This window comes from Anopheles arabiensis, chromosome 2, assembly GCF_016920715.1.
Source record: "Anopheles arabiensis isolate DONGOLA chromosome 2, AaraD3, whole genome shotgun sequence".
In the NCBI taxonomy this organism is placed as follows: domain Eukaryota; kingdom Metazoa; phylum Arthropoda; class Insecta; order Diptera; family Culicidae; genus Anopheles; species Anopheles arabiensis.
In genome coordinates, this window is record NC_053517.1 from 62,511,843 (window position 1) to 62,535,520 (window position 23,678).

Here is a 23,678-nt window from a genome sequence, read left to right on the forward strand (position 1 = left end):
GGTGTGGATTGATTTGCTGATGTGTTATAATGAATGTGTTGCAATGGTGATTTGGCTTTCCGAAGTGTGTTACAATGTGTCTATAGCTGATAGTGTGTATTATAATAAGTTCTGTATAGCAGATATGCTACACCTCCCCCCTTTAATAGAATAACGTAATGAATTAAAATGATTGAAGTTATTCTTTTCATTTAATTTAGCTGAGTATTTGCTATGCTTTTTTCTTGGTTAACTAATAAAATCATTTCTTATCGCTTAAGGTGGGTAATATTTTATGTAAATAGATCTATTATCTAGAGGTAAAGAATTGGGAATATTTAATTTTCTTCTAAAATATTTAGATTTTCCTATGATTCCTTTGTTAGGTTCACATCTAGAGTTTTCTGCTTTTATAGATATTATGACTTTTAGCATGGAGATAACATTATGAAATTTTACAAGGAGCTCTTTTAGATACTTTTCGTAAGCAATAGTTCTTCTTGGTTCTTTTACATTTTCTTCACATAATGTGGAATAATTCATTTTTCTAGCCTTTTTATCCTGGCAATATAATTCATTATTAGATTCATTTATATACTTCTTCTTTGATTTGATCCTACTTTTTCTTCTCTTTATATGTTTTAGCTCGGTTGCATGATTTTCATTACAAGGAATCTCCTCATTTATTTCCATGTTGTCTAGCAATAATAAACTATCTGTTACTTGTTCCTCAACAATATTTTTCTCATTGTCATTACTTGTTGTAATCATTTGTATATGTTGTTTGTTTTCATGTTTATAATCATGTTTAGTATCATTTTCACATTCTTTTGTTGAGTTATTATTCTCCTTAAATATTCTTTCAGAGTCTCTTGACCCTTTCATATCATTAATTGCTTCATTATTTAATGCATTTCTTCTTTCTGATTCATCTTTAAGTTTTCTGTTATTATAGTTCGTTTTGCTTTGCATATTTTTAAAATCTTTTTGAGTTCGATCGTTCATTTGATTAGTATTTGTATTTTGATTGCAAGTACGACTTTTATGTTGTTTAATATTATTATTGAATTGTGTATGATTGTTTTGTTCTGTTCTTATATAAAAGCATTGGATTTTGTTCTGCCTACTGTTGTTATAGTTGTTCTCGCGATTATTATAACCTTGGTTAACTTGATTGTTACTAATACAATTGTTTAACTGATAGTGGCGTTTATAGAAACTGTAATTGCTATTATTACTATAACTGTAGTTGTCGGATGGTGTTTGAGTTGTTATCGATTGATTAAAATTTGGGTAAATTTGATAATTAATTAGGGTATCTTTATTTTGAAAATCCCTATTGTTGCTTCTATGGTTGTTCTGTCCATATCTTACGGGTGGGAACCTGGGTGGGTTTTGTGTCTGAAATCTATTATTGTTTGGGAATTTGCTGAAATTGTTCCTTTCTTGGTAGTTTGTTCCATGCCCTCTATTGTTCCTGGTAGCGTTTGAATATAGGATCTTTATATGATCATTCTTTCCCTTTTTCATTATGTCTTCTAGCTCCAACTCTACTGCTCGCTCTATCGCTTCATGCAAGGTTTCGAATTTACTCGATCTCATTATAATTCTGGTCTCGAAATCTTTGAGTCCATAACTCAATGCACTGATTCCTGATTTAGTTGCCTTTTTTCTGGCTACTTCTGGTGCTATCTCTTCTGCTATGTATGCTTCTTCAAGTTGTTGCGTTAGTTTTTCAATAATGGTTCCAAAATCTTCTATCGTTCCCGTCTGTTTAGTATTATCCATTTTCGATACTATGATCTCTGGTGTTACCTTTGTGCTGCACCTGTCTTGTAATTTGCTAACTATTTCTTCGATTGAGGATGGGGTTTCCCCTACGACAATTCGCGCTTTTCCTGTAAGACGTCCTAATACCAGTTCTATTACTGTTTCTTTATTTCCCGGATTTACTATTTTCTTTAGTACGTTTAAATTTGATACCACACTTTTCAAATCTGTCTCATTACCGTCATACTTTGATATGAGAGAAGTGGTGATTTTAATCAATTCTATAATTTCAGCCATTTTGTCAGGTTTCGTTTCCATTGTTACTTCAAATTGCTTCTCTGATAAAGTCGTAAATTTCCTTAGTATTATCCCTTAATGCTGTAAATGCGCAGAGCCTACATTTTAGCTGTTTCACCTGATCATAAATTTTTATCATAATTTTCTGTTTTCTCTAATAGTTTTGCATCGTTCAGCTTCGTTATTGTTAGTATTGCCATAGTTTATGGACAATTTTAATAAATTCCTAGCCTGTTTTTTGTTGTTGCTATTTTTGCACAATCTCATCAGTAAAATTTTAAATTTACGGTACCTTGTTTATATACATAATATATATTTTTGTTGTTGCTGCTCATGATGATGCTCGTTACCGGTGCTTGGTGTTTAATCGATGCTTGGTGTTTCGGTCGTCACTCGATGTCTTGTCGGGGTTGGGACCCTTTGTCCATTCGCGCCTGCCAATCCATATTGGGCAGTGAGCTCGCCTTGTCTTTTCGTCTTCCACGTTGGGAACGGTTGTTCAATTCATTTACGCTGGTTACATCTCGTTGACCGTAGTCTCGCCGTTCATTCTATCACCTTTCAGATGAACATCACTTTTACATACGTATCGCTTATGGTTTCACTGCACTGTGTTTGTATGATGGTAACATCGTTATTTGTTATTTCCGCTTACGTTGGGCTTTATGCGTTCTGTCTCACTCCAAGTTTGCTCTACTTTGCAAACCGATCACTTAAGTGTTTATTCATAACTTGTTGCATTTCTGCACGTTAAGGTAGGTTGTCACCAACCTTTTTTGCATCATAACGCATAATTATTGTTCACCGCATACATTATTTTTTCAAACGGTTCATCACTTATATTTTCGATGAATTGTCATTTTATACACCATACTGTGCTTGCTTCTCGTCGCTCATTCACCGTTATTGTTTTTTTTTATATATATGGGTCACTTGTGCCAGCTGCGGTGTAGAATGTTCTATATAAATTTGCACATTTGACACTTTTTCACTTTCCGTCGAATGCCGCACATGGTCGAAATACTTTCAGGTGCGTTAACATGACACTGCTATATGTTATAGTTGTGTGCATCACATTTTACTTGATTTCACTTAAACTTCTGCCCGTCGATTGCCGATTATGGTCACGGTCGCCATGTAGTAGGTTTGGAGATAGCTATGATCGCCATATAGTATGTTCGGTTTTTGATGCGGTCGCCATGTAATCTGATGAGCGTACAACGGTACAACTGATCAACGCGTACCATCGTGGTAGGTCAGTGTTTCGCTGACAAGTATCGAGGTTGAATAACACTTTGTTCGAAGCGGACTTTTCGACACTTGATCGTCCAGGCGATCATAGAAACCTTTAAGAGGTTTCCCTTACTGGAAACGTTGGAGTTTAGAGGCCTTACCTTGGGTAGGGGGACATAACTAAACTCTTTAAATGAGAAGTCGATAGATGTTGGATGGGCATAGTCCTATCCTGACAGTCCGAACGAATCTGACTTGCCATGGTCGGAATTGGTTTTATTTATACTCAATGGGCTTCGTACATTTGGTTTTGGAATGTGTTTTTGTCCTAATTAAAGGTTATTGATATGAAGTACAATTCATACATTGTATTGGAGTGAGGTGTCTATCAATTTGTGCCTATGTTGCGCTTTTAGTGTTTTTACAAAGGTACTGGAAAGTTTCAACTGTTCTAGCCAAGGAACGGGTGCGTTGGTCGATCTTTGCCTACACTGCGCTTTTTAGCAATAAGTTGCTATGCGTTCTCTGTTTGTCCACTTTGCCGCAGTAACGCTTGAATTGCTTATGTTGCGCGTTTCGGTTGTTTTCGATAAATGTGTCTCAATTGTTTTTTCTATGAACGGTATGGTCTGGATGTGTTGCTATGGTGTGGATTGATTTGCTGATGTGTTATAATGAATGTGTTGCAATGGTGATTTGGCTTTCCGAAGTGTGTTACAATGTGTCTATAGCTGATAGTGTGTATTATAATAAGTTCTGTATAGCAGATATGCTACAAATGCATGTTTTATATTTGCACAGCTGGTACAGCTTACTGGGCATAGGTTGAAACAACCCATCTAGATTTGGTGTGAGATATGATTTCAGATTGAAGAAACGCCTTTTCAAATCCTGGATAATAAGTAACAACCCTCCCCCCCCAGGATGACAGTTTGGCTTCTAAGCTTTGCGAGGGCGCGCGAGGGCTCGCACGCCATACAAGTTCACCGCCCCAGAGCCTTCGCATTAAAGAGCTTGCGAGCCTAGGCAATTTTTTCACTCCTAGTTTTAGCAGTTATAATTATAGCACCCCAAGTGCAGGTATAACAGTACAAATTGTAGCATACTAAACACCTGAATTTTGTCATTTTATTTTAAAAAATTTAAATAGTGATCTTTTCGAGAAATACTACCGCAAAAAAAATAATCCATGAATAAAAATCAAAGATTATTTAAAACACCCCGCCATGCAATTGACAGCGATTTGCGAGGGCGCGCGAGGGCTCGCACACCATACAAGTTCACCGCCCCAGAGCCCTCGCATTAAAGAGCTTGCGAGCCTTGGTAGTTTTTTCACACCTAGTTTTAGCAGTTATAATTATAGCACCTCGAGAGCAAGTATAACAATGCGATTTGTAGCATACTAAACACCTGAATTTTGACATTTTAGTTTTCAAAAATCCACAAAAATTTAAATAGTGATCTTTTCACCAAATACTACCGCACAAAATATAATTCTTGAATAAAAATCAACGATTTTTTAAAATACCATAAGATTTCGAGTACATGAAATCTTTCGCAACCCTCGCATTGTTTGACGGGACCATAAGATTTCGAGCAGATGATATCTTTCACAACCCTCGCAATGTTTGACGGGTCCCGCCATGCAATTGACAGCGATTTGCGAGGGCGCGGGAGGGCTCGCACGCCATACAAGTTCACCGTCCCAGAGCCCTCGCTTTAAAGAGCTTGCGAGCCTAGGCAATTTTTTAATAGATTAAAATAGATTAAACTATTTTTTAATCTGAATTCTTTCGTAAATAGTTTGGGAATTTGAGTTTGATCAGTTTTGCAAGTAACCCATTGTGCCATATAGTGTCAAAAGCTTTTTCTGTATCTAGCAATACGATCCCGGTAGATTTTTTAAGAACTCTATTAAATGTTATATTTGATTTTAGTCTTTTTAGTTGGTGAGTAGTTGATAACCCGCCATGCAATTGACAGCGATTTGCGAGGGCGCGCGAGGGCTTGCACGCCATACAAGTTCACCGCCCCAGAGCCCTCGCATTAAAGAGCTTGCGAGCCTTGGTAGTTTTTTCACTCCTAGTTTTAGCAGTTATAATTATAGCACCCCAAGTGCAGGTACAACAGTGCAAATTGTAGCATACTAAACACCTAAATTTTGTTATTTTCTTTTAAAAATTTTAAATAGTGATCTTTTCGAGAAATACTACCGCAAAAAAATAATCCATGAATAAAAATCAAAGATTATTTAAAATACCATAAGATTTCGAGCAGATGATATCATTCACAACCCTCACAATGTTTGACGGAAAATTTGGTTGAAATCCAAATTGTGCTTTAGGAATGATATTTGAGTTTTCTACATAAGTTCTTAATTTTTTAACGATAAGCTTTTCAAATAATTTTCCCAGACAACTTAGAAAACTTATCGGTCTATAATTTGATGCCAAATTGAGATCTTTTCCAACTTTAGGAATGGGAACAACTTTTGCTATTTTCCAACTCGATGGAAAATAACCTAGCTTTAGGGAACTATTCATTATAAGGTTTAGGTATATTATAACATTTCTTGGAAGGTTTTTTATTAATGTATTATTAATTTTGTCTAGTCCGGCTGATTTTTTGCTTTTGATTTGTTTTATTGTTTTAATAATATCTGAAGATTTGATGAAATTTGCAGGGGTGAAATAAGCATCATGGTTAGTACGGAAAAAGTTATTTACGATCCTATTAACTTTATTTTCTACAGGGCTCGTATACTGGCTAGTTATATAGTGTGCATTTTCAAAATGCTTCTTGATGGCTTCACATTTTTCTGTGGGTGTTAATATTATATTTTCATGGTTTCTGAGAGGCTGGATTGTTGATGGTTCGTTTTTTAATGATCTTACTAATTTCCATAATTTACTGTTATTCGTATTGTCATTTTTATTGATCGCAATCAGGTTGTTAGACCAAGCCGAATTACGAACAATATTTAGTTTGTTTTCGATGGTTGTTTTAAGGAATAGATATGTAGATTTAAAAGTGCTATTGTTTCTGTGCCTTTGCCATTTTTTCCTATATTTGTTTCGGATTTTAATAAGAGTCAAAATATCGTCTGGTATTACGATGTTAAATTTACCGGGAGTTGCTTGTGGAACTGCAATATTTTGTGCCGAAATTATGGCCGTCGTAACATTAGTAATGAGTTCATCAATCTGTTCTGGTTGATCTACCCTACCTATGTTGAGTTCGGCTGTATTGATATCATTTTTTAAAATGTTTTTAAAAAGATTCCAATTTGCTTTAGAGTAGTTATGTATTGTTCTGTGCTGATTTTTAATTAATGTTTTGTTCTTGATGTGGAAAATTACCGGTAGGTGGTCCGAAGCTAGTTCAGTTAGTGTAATGGGGTTGGAGATATCGAGATTTGTATTTGTAAGTACTATATCTATTGTTGAAGGGCAGCGATTGGGGTTGGATGGAAAATAAGTAGGAGAGTCAGGATGATACAAGGAAAATTGTCCTATTTCCATTTCATCAAATAGGCATTTACCTGCTTGATTGGCAGAGGCACAATTCCACAATCTGTGTCGTGCGTTAAGGTCCCGACAAATAAAGTACGTATTGTTTCGGTTCGTTAACTTTTTTATGTCTTTTTTGAATTTTTGTACCAGGATGATACGCTGAAACAATTTATATGGTTGTACTGTCTGTAATTATTTTTACTCCTATAGCCTCTATAACGTCTAAATTGAATTCAGGCAATAATTCATGCTTTATATTATTATTTACAAATAATAGAACTCCATCTTTTGGTGCTTCTAGTCTATCTAACCTATATGTGTGGTAATTTGGCAAGCTAAAGCGCTGCCTAGGTTTTAAGAATGTTTCTGTTATTGCCATAATATCTATTTCATTTGAGTTGAGAAAATTAATTAGGTCTAGTTTTTTCTTTGAAATGCTATTTGCATTCCAGTTGGAAACTGTCACACTTGCTATATTGTCCATTTTACGGGAAGCAAAACTTTTGAACGTTTTTGAAAACGACCATAATTTGATCTTCTTTGGATGAACAGCTTCGAAGGCTAGTTGTTTCTGTTATTATTATTGCCAGTTCATCTGAGCTGAACAGATTATGTGTGTTTGTATTTGTGACATCTGCGTACGATGTCGACGAGGGCATACGGGTGTTAGAACGTGAACTATCAGGTCTATGGGCTTGCGCTTGGGATAAGGATGGGGGCGGTAGGACGGGGAAACTATTGCTTGAAAACGTTACCTGTCTTTGGTTGTGTTGCGTTTTTTGACTTTCGCCTTTTGCTGCCTCAAACTGTTTACGATTTGGACAACCGGTGTAATTGGCCGTGTGATTTGCTCCACAATTTGCACATTTTAGCTTGTGCGCTGGTAATATTCCATCGGTACATGTTTTAGCCAACGGGCAAGTTGAAGACGTGTGGTTATCGCCACACTTGATATATTTAGGGGGCCTGTAGCAATTGTCTCTTCCGTGTCCAAAACTCTGACAATTTTTGCATTGTATTATACCGCCCTTGTTGTTGTAATGTTTCCATACTACTCGCTGATTCTCCAGCGCCGTTATTGTACGTAGTACTTTTAGATCGACCGTGCCTTTAGAAAAGTGCAGAAGATAAGCAGCTTGCTCATCATACCGTTTGTTTTTCATTGCTAGTTTTTTAATCGCAATTGAGATTAAATTCTCCTCTTTTAACACTTGTTGCAGGTGTTCAATCGGCATTTCGATGAGTCCTAGTAGGACGATTTTAGTAGTTTTGTTTTCATCCAATTGGTATGAGTGAAAACTGACGTTGATCTTTTGGAAGTAGGTCAAGAGCTTTTTATAGTCTTCCACTGTAGTCGTTCGTACTACGGTGCCTTTAAGCGTAACAGTGGTTGTGTATCGTATGACACCCGAGGCAATTATTTTTCTGTGTATGTCAGAGACATTTGTACTTGCCACTGTTATCGGTGGTGGTGGTTTAACTGTCTGAGCAGCTCTCGTGTGCGTAATTGGATTAACGTCTATTTCACTGTCTGCAATTGATTCTAGAATCCCAAAAGGATTTCTATTTGCGTTTTTAAACGCCTTCGAAGGATAACTTTCCTTCTGTTTGAGAATGGAGCTAAGAGGTACTGAGGCAAGCCTCTTATTTTTAGATCCTTTAGGCCGGCCCATGACGGGAAACCAGGGGACGCCTTTTTTCTTGTTAGTCACTTTGTGGGTGTGTGTTTGTCGGTTCTCTGTAGATACTGCTAACACGTCTGTTCGCTATCAAGTGTGAATGCGGACTGACTACAACTCCTCAGGAAACCTTCTTTCGCTTGAGGATATAAAAAAGAAGGAACGTATTGAGATTTTCCGTTTCTGGCAAGAACTGTGGGACAGAACAATTGGATTCACCGCGTCATTCCGGATGTGATGAGATGGCACTTGAGAAGACACGAGGACGTCAACTTCTATCTCGCGCAGGTACTTTTTGGTCATGGGTTTATCCGAGAATTCCTGTGCCAGATGAGGTTCACGTCTTCTCCGGATTGTATGAGCTGTCCCAACACTGTTGAATAACAAGGCAGGATTACAGTACCTAGTCATCGTTATTGCTTCAGAATGAAGCCATGCTCCTTCCCCCATAAAACCTCGCGTTAGCAATGTGGGAGAGATGTGATCAGCAAAGTGAGTTTTGGTTTGTAAAAATCCGTCATGTGGTTCGGACCGTATATTTCGAAAATTTCTCACGATGAAAAAAAAGCGCGGTGCAAGCCACAAATGACTTGCATAGAAGGATTTTAAGTATAAGATTTTAAGTACAGATTTCCCGTCAAACATTGCGAGGGTTGCAAGTGGTATCATCTGCTCGAAATCTTAAGATAGTTTAAAAATATTTTAAAATATTTATTTTTTATTCATTTATTATTGTTTTGCTGTGTGATTTGTCGAAAAGACCACTATTTAAATTTTTGTGGATTGTTTCAAAATAAAATCTCAAAATTTAGGTGTTTAGTAAGCTATAATTGGCAATGTTATACCTGCTCTCTATAATTGTGGGGTGCTATAATTATAACTGCTAAAACTAGCGGCGAAAAACCTGCCTAGGCTCGCATGCTCTTTAATGTGAGGGCTCTGGGGCGGTGAACTTGTATGGCGTGCGAGCCCTCGCGCGCCCTCGCAAATCGCTGTCAATTGCATGGCGGGATCAGTTACAGTGGAGCGCCGTTTATCCGGGCATCTCAGGACTTGACTTCGCCCCGATATGCGAATAACACGGAGTCAAATGATATATTTTATCACCAAATCCTTGTTATTTTTTGGAAATGTTTCTTATTTTTTGATAAAAATAACCCAGTTTTTAGTAACTTCATGTTTTTCGATAGAGAATTTTTAAAATTTGCCATGAATTATAGTGTTTTTTGTTATGACAATGTGGTCTTATAACCGCTTTTTCAAATATCCTCCTCATAACGCAACGTCACTTTTGTATTGAACTGTCATTTCTCTGCAGCACGGATAAACCCCCCCATAGCAGGATAGTCAATCCCCCCCCCCCATAGCAGGATAGTCAGTCCTACGTATAGCGGCGCGGTCTATTTGGGGATTGAACCCATGACGGGCATGTTGTTAAGTCGTACGAGTTGACGACTGTACTACGAGACCGGCAAAAACAATAATTAATGAATAAAAAAATAAATATTTTAAAATATTGTAAAACCTCGAATTTTACCAATTTGAATTAAAAGTTCAAGTTATAACAAAGGCACAAAATCGCAAAGTAGAAGAATAAACAGAAGGCTGAAGGTGTTGTCAGTACAACGATCCGTAAACGAATGATCTTTATTTTGACATTCAGATTATCGCACAGTTGTCACGGTGATGGTCATATTCTGATCCGGCATATTGGGCACTATGGTCTTATCAGGGGTCAAATCTCCAGGATATTACAATATGTTTAAAATATCTTAAGATTTCGAGCAGATGATACCACTTGCAACCCTCGCAATGTTTGACGGGGTATATCGAGTTTTCGCGTATAGTGGATTCATGGAAAAATAGTTTACACTACTGGTTTGAGGGTTGAAAAATACCGCCACAGAGTTTTGCATTTGTTGTAAAACAGGTATCTTTTGCACAAATTTTATGCAAAATGCTCTAAGAACATTTAGGAAATTCAAAAAGAGCGTAAAATATTTCAAAGAATTAAAAGATTTACAAAAAAACACATGGAGCTGTCAAATTTATAGGAATCGCGAACTGCGGATAATTCCTGTATGTTTGTTATATTATGTAATGTATGTAGCCTGGTTTTGCTTCAAGAGGGCCATTTGCGGTCCGTTAAATATATGCGGTTAAATATAAATAAATAAATAACGAAATAACAAATAAATAACAATATCTAATGAAAAAATCGATTAAAAAATATTGTTTTCAAAAGGTGTTTTCGCATTTTTAATGAAAAACATGTACATTTTTCTATCAAACGATGTATTACTCATTCATGTTAGCAAGAATTGTGATATTCAGCTTAGGGTGGATATAAACACAGCACACAAAGAAATAGCTTTTTTCTCGTCTACTCGCGAAGGCGTTCCGGGTCAAATAGACCGCGTGTTTATTGAATCGTCAACAAGACCAAACACGGATGTAAAAGAAACGCAATAACGTAGCTGTCACTCATGACAGCCGCACAGGGTGAAACGCGCTTAGGCTTCGCTCTAACAACTTGCCTGTTGGTTGTATATTCTAACCACTTAGTATATTCTTCACTTAGTACAATAATTCACACCTTAACTCTTTACTCGAAAACTGGATAAAAATCGGGGATAAAAAGGCAGTCAAAATCCGCCTGGTAGTGCTTATGTGGAAGGTAGTTCCCCCCTTCCGTACTATTGGTGAAAGGATAAATAGAGGTAACTAAGACGCGATCATACTTTTTCTACAATCGCGTCATCAGAAGCTTTTGTGAAAGATGAAACGTTTACACATTTTGATTCTTTTTTTTACTTTTTTGCTGTTTTGTTTCTCGTTATTTGTTTAAGAAACAAGTTGAATGGGAGCTCAATAAATAAATGTAACATAAACGCTACACAAAATGTAATGTTAACTATGGCAGCTGTAAAGAGAATCTGTGATGGTAAAAAAACATATAATCAATTAATAATATTCGTGTTGATCAATTCAGCAAAACTTACAATTGTAAAACTTTCGTACACTAACGGATATGTTATGTGTTTATATACAGCATAAATTATACCATATTGTACAAGGTATATGCTATAGCTCAGTTTAGATCCAACTAATAATATAGGATGTTGCAGGAAATTTACTAATAAGGAATGCTTTTCCTGGAAAGCCAAATAAACCAACAGTACAGACGGAAATATACCCCATGCACTTTTCAACAATGATCCGTACATAGCCAAGGAAAGTGAAGGTTGGTTTATGTGATCTGAAGGCAGCATGATTGTGAGACTGTTCAATAAAATGAACATAAAAGCAGAAGCTGGCAAAATGAAGTTTAGCTGAAATATGAAAAAAAGATGTAATGAACTGTGACACACAATTCACCATTACGTTACCTTTAAAATACTCTTCGCGTTTGGGTTATCTTTTAGGTGGTAATACGTAATCCCTGCAAGCATACCGAAGAAATAGTTGCCAGCATTGGTCTCTGACGGAATGTAAACATGTAAATAGTAAGGTAAAGTTCGAATTTCTTGCAGAACATGTCTGAAACAAAAAATATACATTTATTTGGAGATATTAAAATATCATATTTCAACGAACTAAATAAATATTTCCCCTCACTCACCACTCCCTCCCACCCCCTCTCTCTCTCCCTCTCTCTCTCTCTCTCTCTCTCTCTCTCTCTCTCTCTCTTTCTCTCAGATTGCGCATATATTTATCAATTAAATGGCACGATTCGCTATATTTATCTGTTAAAAATGTGTATCTCCCGGACATATTGGGAAAATGTACCAGCTTTCGGCAGGCTAGTGCAGTGGTTTCACAAAAACTGCTCACACACATCAACATTTTTTATTATTTTTCATGAAAGTGATGTTATTTTTGTTGATAAACTATCGTATTATGTTACGCTTAAAATGCAATCACTGATTTTACTCCTATTTTCGGCAGCGCGAATACGGGTCAGCAAACGTTTTCATCAATTAAAATAGGTCGAAAAAAAATGTTTCAAACATTTTAAAAGAAAATTACTCCAGCTCCAGGTTGTGCTCGTTCTTATAACTGTTTCAAATTCTCAGTACTAGCCGGAGTTAGTACTGAATAGAGAATAGGTGTTTTGCGTTTGTTTGCAAACTATACCATTCACATTGTTGGTAACAACGATCCCGTCAAACATTGCGAGGGTTGCAAGTGGTATCATCTGCTCGAAATCTTAAGATATTTTAAAGATATTTTAAAATATTTAGTTTTTATTCAATAATTCTTAAATTCTTGTTTTGCTGTGGTATTTGTCGAAAAGATCACTTTTTACATTTTTGTGGCTTTTTTCAAAATAAAATCTCAAAATTTAGGTGTTTAGTAAGCTATAATTTACAATGTTATACCTGCTCTCGGGGTGCTATAATTATAACTGCTAAAACTAGCGGCGAAAAAACTGCCTATAGGCTCCCGTCATACAATGCGAGGGTTGCGAAAGATTTCATGTACTCGAAATCTTATGGTATTTTGAAAAATCGTTGATTTTTATTCAAGAATTATATTTTGTGCGGCAGTATTTGGCGAAAAGATCACTATTTACATTTTTGTGGATTTTTGAAAACTAAAATGTCAAAATTCAGGTGTTTAGTATGCTACAAATTGCACTGTTATACCTGCTCTCGAGGTGCTATAATTATAACTGCTAAAACTAGGTGTGAAAAAACTACCAAGGCTCGCAAGCTCTTTAATGCGAGGGCTCTGGGGCGGTGAACTTGTATGGCGTGCGAGCCCTCGCGCGCCCTCGCAAATCGCTGTCAATTGCATGGCGGGCTAGCAAGCTCTTTGATGCGAGGCTGGAATATAGCTTCCCGTCAAACAATGCGAGGGTTGCGAAAGATTTCATGTACTCGAAATCTTATGGTATTTTAAAAAATCGTTGATTTTTATTCAAGAATTCTATTTTGTGCGGTAGTATTTCTCGAAAAGATCACTATTTAAATTTTTGTGGATTTTTGAAAACTAAAATGTCAAAATTCAGGTGTTTAGTATGCTACAAATCGCACTGTTATACTTGCTCTCGAGGTGCTATAATTATAACTGCTAAAACTAGGTGTGAAAAAACTACCAAGGCTCGCAAGCTCTTTATTGCGAGGGCTCTGGGACGGTGAACTTGTATGGCGTGCGAGCCCTCGCGCGCCCTCGCAAATCGCTGTCAATTGCATGGCGGGTTACTTAACAAACATTGCAAATTATAGCTTGCTAAACACCTAAATTTTGAGATTTAATTTTGAAAAAATCTTCAAAAGTTTAAATGGTGATCTTTTCGACAAATAACACAGCAAAACAATAATTAATGAATAAAAAATAAATATTTCAAAATATTTTCAAAATATCTTAAGATTTCGAGCAGATGATACCACTTACAACCCTCGCAATGTTTGATGGGATACTTAACATCTGAATTTTGACATTTTATTTTGCAAAAATCCACAAAATTAGAACTAAGGTAAATGTACCAGTATTCGACAGTGTACCTATTTTCGGCAGGTGTAATTACGCAAAAAAGGTGTAATTACGTAATTACGGCAGGCAACAACGTGTAATTACGCAAAAACGCGTTGAAATTTTTCTCAACGCATATTTTTCAGATTGTCTCTTTTTATCTCTTTTTATGCCTGCTTTGTTTACAACTCACACCAAAGTGATTGTAAAAACTGCCATTCAAATGACCAAAATGGGCAAACAAAAAATTAATAAGTTAAGTATTCTTCAACACTAATCTTAGGAAAGTAAGAGTTTAAAATAGTTTTAAACATTTTTGTCTGGCTATTGGCATTAATTAAAACATTTATCGGCCCGTATTCGCGTTGCCAAAAATAGGAGCACAGCCTGCCGAAAATAGGACAGAACTGCCTAAAATAGGACCAAACTGCCGAAAATAGGAACAAAAACAGTTTTTGCATTTTCATGAATATCGCTAGAAAATGCAGTTGAAACGGCAAATCAAAAATAGCACAACATAAAATGATAGTTTATCGTCCATAATAATGATACTTTCAAGAAAAATAATAAACATTGTAAGTGTACGAGCTGTTTTAGTGACCTGCGTAAACCTGCCCAATACTGGTACACTTACCCTAATGATCTTTTCAATTAATACCACCGCAAAAATATAATGTATGGATAAAAAATAAATATTATTTAAAATACCATAAGATTTCGATCAGATGATACTACTTGCCACCCTCGCAACCCGTTATACATCGCAAGTGTTATTTGTCATAAAAATTTGCAAATGTTGGAAATATGAGAAGCCTATGGTCAATTTAAAGTAATCTTCTACAGCTATTGTTGTTTTACGTTTTTTTATGTCAATGATTTTTGTGCTAACTTTTGTATCGTAACTATCATCTAAAAATGAAATGAAAAGATCTGCTAACGACTTGATTTTTGAATCAAATAATATAATAAAAACTAGGCTGCGGCCCGTGCTACTATTTTTAGTGGCATTTTGGCCTGCAGGGTCTAATGAATTTGACATCGCTGGTCTAAACCGACCATTATTGCGCTATATTGTAAATAATCCATCATTTTTTTATTTTTACTATTGATAGAAATTTGTACTGGTTTAAAATTATACTATAATTTTTGTATTACAATAATGAATAGAAAAAAATCTATACCTTAAAATCATCATTACTGTAGCATCTAGATGATATCGATAGATGATGCCAATCGGCACAACAAAGGCAGTAATCGTCATGCATATTACAATTGGTTTGAATAATCTTGGAATCCTAATAAACCAATATACATAAGATTTATTTAAAATAAATTGTGTAAATTTAGAAGCAAGTTTAAATAGATTCTCACCGCATTAGCAACATCAGTATTGTACCAAGTAGGTACAGCTGAAAATCTGCACCTAAATACCAGGAAAACTGAATACACTGTAAATGAGATTAAATAGCATAAATAAAATTTAATGCTGATTCATATAATTTATTTTTAGCTGTTATACCGGTTCGCTTGGGTTAATGTAGTTGTTTATGAAAAACACATTTGTCCACCAGTTTATAGTGCAATAATCGCGAAAACGATTGCCTATTAGACCTTCTTTCATCCGAGGATACCATGAGGCATGAAATAAAATCACAAATAGATACAGTGGAAGTATTCTGAAATGAAAAGAGAAATGTTTGTTATCTTTAAAAGTTACCAGTGGGTTTAGTTCATTCATTCGTAACAAGAAAAAGTACCCGCCATGCAATTGACAGCGATTTGCGAGGGCGCGCGAGGGCTCGCACACCATACAAGTTCACCGCCCCAGAGCCCTCGCATTAAAGAGCTTGCGAGCCTTGGTAGTTTTTTCACACCTAGTTTTAGCAGTTATAATTATAGCACCTCGAGAGCAAGTATAACAGTGCGATTTGTAGCATACTAAACACCTGAATTTTGACATTTTAGTTTTCAAAAATCCACAAAAATTTAAATAGTGATCTTTTCACCAAATACTACCGCACAAAATATAATTCTTGAATAAAAATCAACGATTTTTTAAAATACCATAAGATTTCGAGTACAGGAAATCTTTCGCAACCCTCGCATTGTTTGACGGGAGCGATTTGCGAGGGCGCGCGAGGACTCGCACGCCATACAAGTTCACCGTCCCAGAGCCCTCGCATCAAAAAGCTTGCGAGCCTGGGCAGTTTTTTCGCCGCTAGTTTTAGCAGTTATAATTATAGCACCCGAGAGCAGGTTTAACATTGCCAATTATAGCTTACTAAACACCTAAATTTTGCGATTTTATTTTGAAAAAATCCACAAAAATGTAAATAGTGGTCTTTTCGACAAATAACACAGCAAAACAAGAATTAATGAATAAAAACTAAATATTTTAAAATATGTTTAAAATATCTTAAAATTTCTAGCAGATGATACCACTTGCAACCCTCGCAATGTTTGACGGGCTTGTATTGCTTGCATTGTAAATCGCAGTGAATTGCATGGCGGGACTTTTTAAAATCAAATTATTCAATGAAGCACTTACCTGATTAAACGAATTTTCACACGCTCGAAGAAATATGCTACTCCAATCCTGTTACAATTTTTCGTTTGCTCAAGTATGTTTACTGCTAATAGTAAACCACCAATTACGAAAAAAAGCTGTACCGTATACGTATTGCCAGCCATTGCGATCGGAAACCATGGTTGATTGAACTGCGCTTCCAAATCATTTACATTTTTTAGCGGCATCCTTATTAAAGGTATTGAGGAATGGGTTAATAAAATGATTATCATTGTTAGAGCACGTATTCCATCAAGATGGCGGAGATTCATTCCAGATTTTGTTTCTCTGTCTATAAGCGTAGAAAGATTTCGAGAAATCGAAAACGACTGGATTAATTTTGTTGTGGCCAAACTACGCCTTAGGAGAAAAAAAGGATACATTTTAAAATTTAAGATATGATCAAAAGAATTAATTGTTACAGGAAGCTTATCATAAAAAAGTACTCACGTCTCTGTTGGATCATTTGTATTCAAACCGTCGTAAACTGTTGCAAAAATCACCAGCATTATTATTCCTATTGAAATGAATAGAAATGCAAGCCTGGCAACTCCTGCAGATATTGAACCGTTGATTAAGCAAGCTACAACATTAGATTTTATTTAATTTACCTGATGTTTCGCTGGTGTCGTTCAATTCTTCTGCAGTTATACAGTTTAAAACATTGATCGATGAATTTAGTTCATATTGCGACCAAATTTTAGTCTCTACACACTCATGCAGTTCTGTTAATAGATTGTGTTCTACACTTTGCATTGTACGTCGACATTTTTGAAGACACGTTCCAGTTTCAATCACTCTGCGATCGAAATGACGTGGATGTGTAGAATATTCCTTACAGTTTATAGACCCAGTTTTGTGTTCATAGAAAAAAAAAGTAATAATAATATTGAAAACGGTATTTGTATATGCTTAAGCATATCAAAGCAGAAGCACCTAGTGATAAAGCCAACAAGGCCATTTTTAAAAGAAATTAAAGAAAGATGCACTTTTCATACGAAATATTACCATGTACCAACACATAACACATAACACCATTACGTTAATGGGCTTACATGGTTTGTTGAATTTTAATCATTGTATTAAAATTATACACACAACTAGAGCAGTAGCGTGGTGATCTGGCGCCCTTGGTAGAAACATAGTCATGCCAATTTTGTGTTCCCTCCTTACCCCTTATACCAGCGGTCAGCAAACTTTTGAGGCAATGGGCCAACTTTAGTAAATGATCGTGTGCCGCGGGCCAGGAGAATGAGGTTTTTTTATTATTGCGCTTAAATTATTACAGTTGAATCTTTTAGAAATATTTTTGGTATTATTGTTATTTTTCTGTAATTATATCATCCAAGTATAGTTCAATTAATTAAAGATACCAATGGACAATGAGCCAACTTTAGTAAATGATCGTGTGCCGCGGGCCAGGAGAATGAGGTTTTTTTTATTATTGCGCTTAAATTATTACAGTTGAATCTTTTAGAAATATTTTTGGTATTATTGTTATTTTTCTGTAATTATATCATCCAAGTATAGTTCAATTAATTAAAGATACCTTTTTTAAATTTAATTGTAAATCATTTTAGTCTTTAATCATTTTAGAATCAGCAATAGATGGCCAAAAATATCAGTCAAAAAACTACAAAAAGGGATCAATACCCTTCTTCCCACGCCATAAAAAAATATTGAAGATATCCCGGGGATGATACAAAAGTCTGAAAGGCTGAAAAATTATCGAAGCAAACATAGATTCAGTAAAACATTTTAAAAAAGGTTTATGGACAAGTCATGCCATGTCTGATAAATTGATAACTGATTTCTTATGAAAAAGCTCTTTGACAATCGTTGTACTCGTAAACAGCAACAGTGTGGAATCGTCGTTCTCGTTAAAATAACAAGGATTTTTATAATTTTATGTTTTTTGCTTTCAAATACGATCGAAAATACCTCTAAATAAATTTAAAGGGAAACCAACTGATTTGTGTGAAATTAAGAGGAAAGAATAAATCATAGTAACAACAAAATATCTAAAAAAAATGTAATTTCACTTTGAATAGTAGTATCTCATGAGACAACAGGGAACCTCTATCAGTCACTTCACCTTGACACCTCTATCAGTCAAACTCTAACCATGATGACCATATATATTATTATTATTATTATAGATATTGATCACAAGTTCGAACATACCAAACGATCCGTCATTCCATAGTACCTTAACTAAAGTTAAAAGAGTACGATGGTATAAAATGTTATTCTAAAAGATATTCAGTAATTTGTATACGTATAGTTTCTTTCCATCTTTCAAAACCAGTCAAAACATTTCGCGGGCCGGATTGAATGTTGCGGCGGGCCGCATTTGGCCCGCGGGCCGGACTTTGCCGATCACTGCCTTATACAATTAAAAAATAAAACAGGCTTCTATTGAACAGCGCAGCGCGTTCTTCGGTCCATCACACAAAATCATAATTTACACAGATGTTTTAAAATGTTCATCAAACAAACAAGAAAAATCCTCCAACAAACCTTGTATTTGAATTGATCTAACGATTTTTTTCAAAATAAAATGTCTAAATTCAGGAGTTTAGTATTCCGTCAAACATTGCGAGGGTTGTGAATGATTTTGTCTGCTCGAAATCTTATGGTAATTTAAATAATCTTTGATTTTTAATTCATAGATTTTTTTGCGGTAGTATTTGTCGAAAAGACCACTATTTAAATTTTTGTGGATTTTTTTAAAATAAAATGACAAAATTCATGTGTTTACTATGCTACAATTTGCACTGTTAACCCTGATCTCGCGGTGCTATAATTATAACTGCTAAAACTAAAGGTGAAAAAACTATCAAGGACCGCAAGCTCTTTAATGCGAGGGCTCTGGAGATGTAAACTGGGGATGTATGGCGTGCGAGTCCTCGCGCACCCTCGCAAATCACTGTCAATTGCATGGCGGGATCCCGACCGGTCAACCGGGGAATTGGATTTGTCGGGATCCCGCCATGCAATTGACAGCGATTTGCGAGGGCCCGCGAGGGCTCGCACGCCATACAAGTTCACCGTCCCAGAGCCCTCGCAATAAAGAGCTTGCGAGCCTTGGTAGTTTTTTCACACCTAGTTTTAGCAGTTATAATTATAGCACCTCGAGAGCAAGTATAACAGTGCGATTTGTAGCATACTAAACACCTGAATTTTGACATTTTAGTTTTCAAAAATCCACAAAAATTTAAATAGTGATCTTTTCGAGAAATACTACCGCACAAAATAGAATTCTTGAATAAAAATCAACGATTTTTTAAAATACCATAAGATTTCGAGTACATGAAATCTTTCGCAACCCTCGCATTGTTTGACGGGATTACACATAACGTGCCCAAAAGCATAGACCATTATCTAAGCGCAGTTGTTGTGGCCCATATTGCCCCAGTGTTTTGACGTCTCACAGTTTGTTTTCATATGCCCACCCGCCATGCAATTGACAGCGATTTGCGAGGGCGCGCGAGGGCTCGCACGCCATACAAGTTCACCGCCCCAGAGCTCTCGCATTAAAGAGCTTGCGAGCCTTGGTAGTTTTTTCACACCTAGTTTTAGCTGTTATAATTATAGCACCTCGAGAGCAGGTATAAAAGTGCGATTTGTAGCATACTAAACACCTGAATTTTGACATTTTAGTTTTCAAAAATCCACAAAAATTTAAATAGTGATCTTTTCGCCAAATACTGCCGCACAAAATATAATTCTTGAATAAAAATCAACGATTTTTCAAAATACCATAAGATTTCGAGAACATGAAATCTTTCGCAACCCTCGCAATGTTTGACGGGCATTTTGCCCCAGGACTATGCCCATTTTACCCCGCGTGTCAAAATAGCCTATCGTTAAACATCTACTTTTATTTTTCACTGTTTTCATGTTTTTAAGTTGTTGTCATTATATGTGGCAATTTTAATCCATAGAAAAATGGTGGAGGCATACAATAATGAATGAAAAATGGTATTTTGTGGTATATTCAAAGGAAACAAAGGAAATTCAGTAAACTGCTTAACATCCCGTCAAACATTACGAGGGTTGCAAGTGGTATCATCTGCTCGAAATCTTAAGATATTTTAAAAATATTTTAAAATATTTATTTTGTATTCATTAATTATTGTTTTGCTGTGTTATTTGTCGAAAAGGTCGCTATTTAAATTTTGGTGGATTTTTTCAAAATTAAATTAGGTGTTTAGTAATCTATAATTTGCAATGTTATACCTGCTCTCGGGGTGCTATAATTATAATTGCTAAAACTAGCGGCGAAAAAACCCGCCATGCAATTGACAGCGATTTGCGAGGGCGCGCGAGGGCTCGCACGCCATACAAGTTCACCGCCCCAGAGCCCTCGCATTAAAGAGCTTGCGAGCCTAGGCAGTTTTTTCGCCGCTAGTTTTAGCAGTTATAATTATAGCACCCCACAATTATAGAGAGCAGGTATAACATTGCCAATTATAGCTTACTAAACACCTAAATTTTGAGATTTTATTTTGAAAAAATCCACAAAAACGTAAATAGTGGTCTTTTCGACAAATAACACAGCAATACAAGAAATAATGAATAAAAAAAAATATTTTAAAATATTTTTCAAATATCTTAAGATTTCGAGCAGATGATACCACTTGCAACCCTCGCAATGTTTGACGGGCTCTTTCCTACCTCATTCGTTCTCAAAAGAATCACTGAGCGTCAGATGCAAAGCTGAACGGTGAGCAAAACCGACATGTGAATTTATATGACACGGCGCTTAAAGTGTTAATACTACTTTGCAACAATTATTAAACGTCATCAATCAAAAATGATGAACAGATATTTTTTGAAATTTCATCTATATATCATTTACATCAACTCTAACCACTATTAATCAGGAACTATATTTATTCATTAATTTGACTGTTTTTCGTTAACAGTCCAGGCACATTCCAAATAATCTCATCGGAAAACATGAAGTTAATAAAAACTGTCTATGTTTTACCAAAACATAATATAATTTTCAAAAACAAACCAATTATTTGTGATAAAATAAATTCTTTGACTCAGTGATATTCAAGTATCGAGAATCCGAGATTCGATTCGAGTATCAGTGCGAAGTCGAGTCCCGAAGAGTTCGAATATTCGGCGCTCCACCGTATGTTTTAAAAATGTTCAATATTTAAGGAAAAATGCTAGCTTTCACAAATGTTTCATATGTATATGTCTATATGGATATCTTTTATTATTTTTCATGCAATGCTATCTTTTCTTATTTTTCATGTTGTGCTATTTTTTATTTGCCGATTGCAATGTATTTTTAGATATATTCGAGAAAATGCAAAACTGTTTTTGTTCCCATTTTTGGCAGTTTGGTCCTATTTTCGGCAGGCTGTGCTCCTATTTTCGGCAACGCGAACAGGGGTTGGTAAATATTTTAATTAATGCCAATAGGTACACAAAAATGTTTAAAACAGTTCTACACTCACACTTCCCTAAGATTAGTGTTAAAAAGTACTTAAATTATTAATTTTATGTTGCCCATTTTGCAGGCAATTTTTACAGGTTTACAGGCTATAGAGTACTGCTCCGCCTGGCTCACAAATTATTATTTTTCTCTCAAGTTATTGGATTATTTACAGTAAAATTGATAATATTTGATACAATAAATGTCGTTTTATGTGTCGACATACGCATTATAGAGTTCTGGTCAGGTTTCAAATGATTATTCAGCAAAAACAAAATTGTGTTATTGTTCCACGTTTCGGCAGGATCCCACAGCATTGATCTGTCAAAAAGCAACATTCATCGTGTACCTATTTTCGGCAGTATTTGAAGTGAATAATTACTTGTTTTTTGTGAATTTAAAATTCTAAACGGGCTAGAATAAATTTTACAAGCATAGAATCTTTCCTAAAAACCACACTTTCATTAGTTTACTGTTTTAGTTCTCTTAATACTGAAACCTGTCGAACTATTGGCTGACAGCAAATCTGCCGAAAAATTGTGAACTCTGCACATTTTGTTTGATATTTTGAAAAATATGCAAGGAAATAGTGTGATACTTCGTATATGAATGACAAATGAGTAGATCTCTATTTAAAAAATATGTGTGGAGAGTATTTTCGACACGTTTTTAGTTATCCTGCTGAAAACAGGTACCCTGCCGAAAACTGGTACAGTTACCCTACAAAATAGGTAAATATATCAAATAGAAACATACATTTTAGCAATATTTACTACCATAGCAAAGGGTTACAACTGCGCCAAATAGCTGTTTGTTTACGCTTTTTCGCAAACGTCAATTTTTTTCACTTTTTGTTAGCTTTTGTTTTGAACTTTATTTCCTGGCTGCTCCAGGTTACGAACTTTTGACAAAAGCTAAAAAAGTGACAAAAGCTCACGTTTTGAAAAATTTGTCAGCATTTTGTCACTCCCATGGCCTTGTGCCTTTAAGTTAGTTGATTTTACTATAGTTCCACATATAATGAATACCTGAATACTGGTCCATATTTTGGAATCAAAAGCAGGAACAATCTGAGATATCGCATTACAGTACACAAAATCACTATACGTTCGACGACATTCTTCATAGTCATCGTATCGGTAGATTTGCATCAATTCAATCTGATTCGCAACTGTTCCGGAAGAGCATGAGAGAAGAAAAATGAATAATTATTTCATTTGACTTTTTCAACATTATACCAATAACAGAGAACACTTCGCCATCATAACTTACACGATACACTACAGTACGTCTTGATCACAAACAGTACTAGTAATATTGATGTGATGGATCTATATTTTAATGTAAACATTTTTGAAACGTAAAGCGCTTTGCAGACTGGCACGTGTGATTGCAAGCGTAGTCGCGGTTGTACTGATGTTTGTCTTCAAACACAACGAGTCAGAGCTCTCAACCATATGGTTGACATTGAACAAGGTATTCGAAACATCCGTTGGTATGCTATTGCAATGATATGCTACATTGTTTTCGTTGGACTCACCAAATATGAGTAGGTAAGAAAAATGTTTGCTACATTTTGTTCATAATAAAATAATAAAGTGATACTTTGCGAAGATTTAATATGCCTATCATATATATATATATATATATATATATATATATATATATATATATATATATATATATATATATATATATATATATAT

At 35.5% G+C, this 23,678-nt stretch overlaps 1 protein-coding gene across 4 annotated transcripts; it reads right to left on the reverse strand.

Moving 5' to 3' along the window:
• Positions 1–10,838: 10,838 nt before the first annotated feature.
• On the reverse strand, positions 10,839–23,394 carry LOC120895971 (O-acyltransferase like protein-like). 4 transcript variants are annotated; one of them, XM_040299737.1, is made up of 11 exons: positions 23,245–23,394; positions 23,001–23,143; positions 17,126–17,348; positions 16,965–17,067; positions 16,497–16,868; positions 15,468–15,624; positions 15,320–15,396; positions 15,130–15,243; positions 11,860–12,010; positions 11,473–11,802; positions 10,839–11,406 (listed from the first exon to the last, which is right to left on the reverse strand). In XM_040299737.1, exons 1-11 carry the CDS (start codon positions 23,321–23,323, stop codon positions 11,281–11,283), a joined length of 1,875 nt encoding a protein of 624 aa, XP_040155671.1. In that variant the 5' UTR covers positions 23,324–23,394; the 3' UTR covers positions 10,839–11,280. The 4 variants fall into 4 exon arrangements, with proteins under 4 accessions (XP_040155671.1, XP_040155670.1, XP_040155672.1 ...); XM_040299736.1 differs by having other exon boundaries at positions 16,497–16,874; positions 23,245–23,393; XM_040299739.1 differs by lacking the exon at positions 10,839–11,406 and having other exon boundaries at positions 11,503–11,625; positions 11,696–11,802; positions 16,497–16,874; positions 23,245–23,393.
• Between the last annotated feature and the right edge of the window lie 284 nt (positions 23,395–23,678).

What these genes read in the sequence shown, in the direction of transcription:
- LOC120895971 (XM_040299736.1), bottom strand. Translation starts at nt 23,323, where the DNA reads ATGTTTACATTAAAATATAGATCCATCACATCAATATTACTAGTACTG. An exon ending in ACAAATGATCCAACAGAGAC is followed by an intron (nt 16,875 to 16,964) that starts GTGAGTACTTTT and finishes TTTTCTCCTAAG; the next exon opens with GCGTAGTTTGGCCACAACAA. An exon ending in TGTACGAAAGTTTTACAATT is followed by an intron (nt 11,407 to 11,472) that starts GTAAGTTTTGCT and finishes TTACCATCACAG; the next exon opens with ATTCTCTTTACAGCTGCCAT.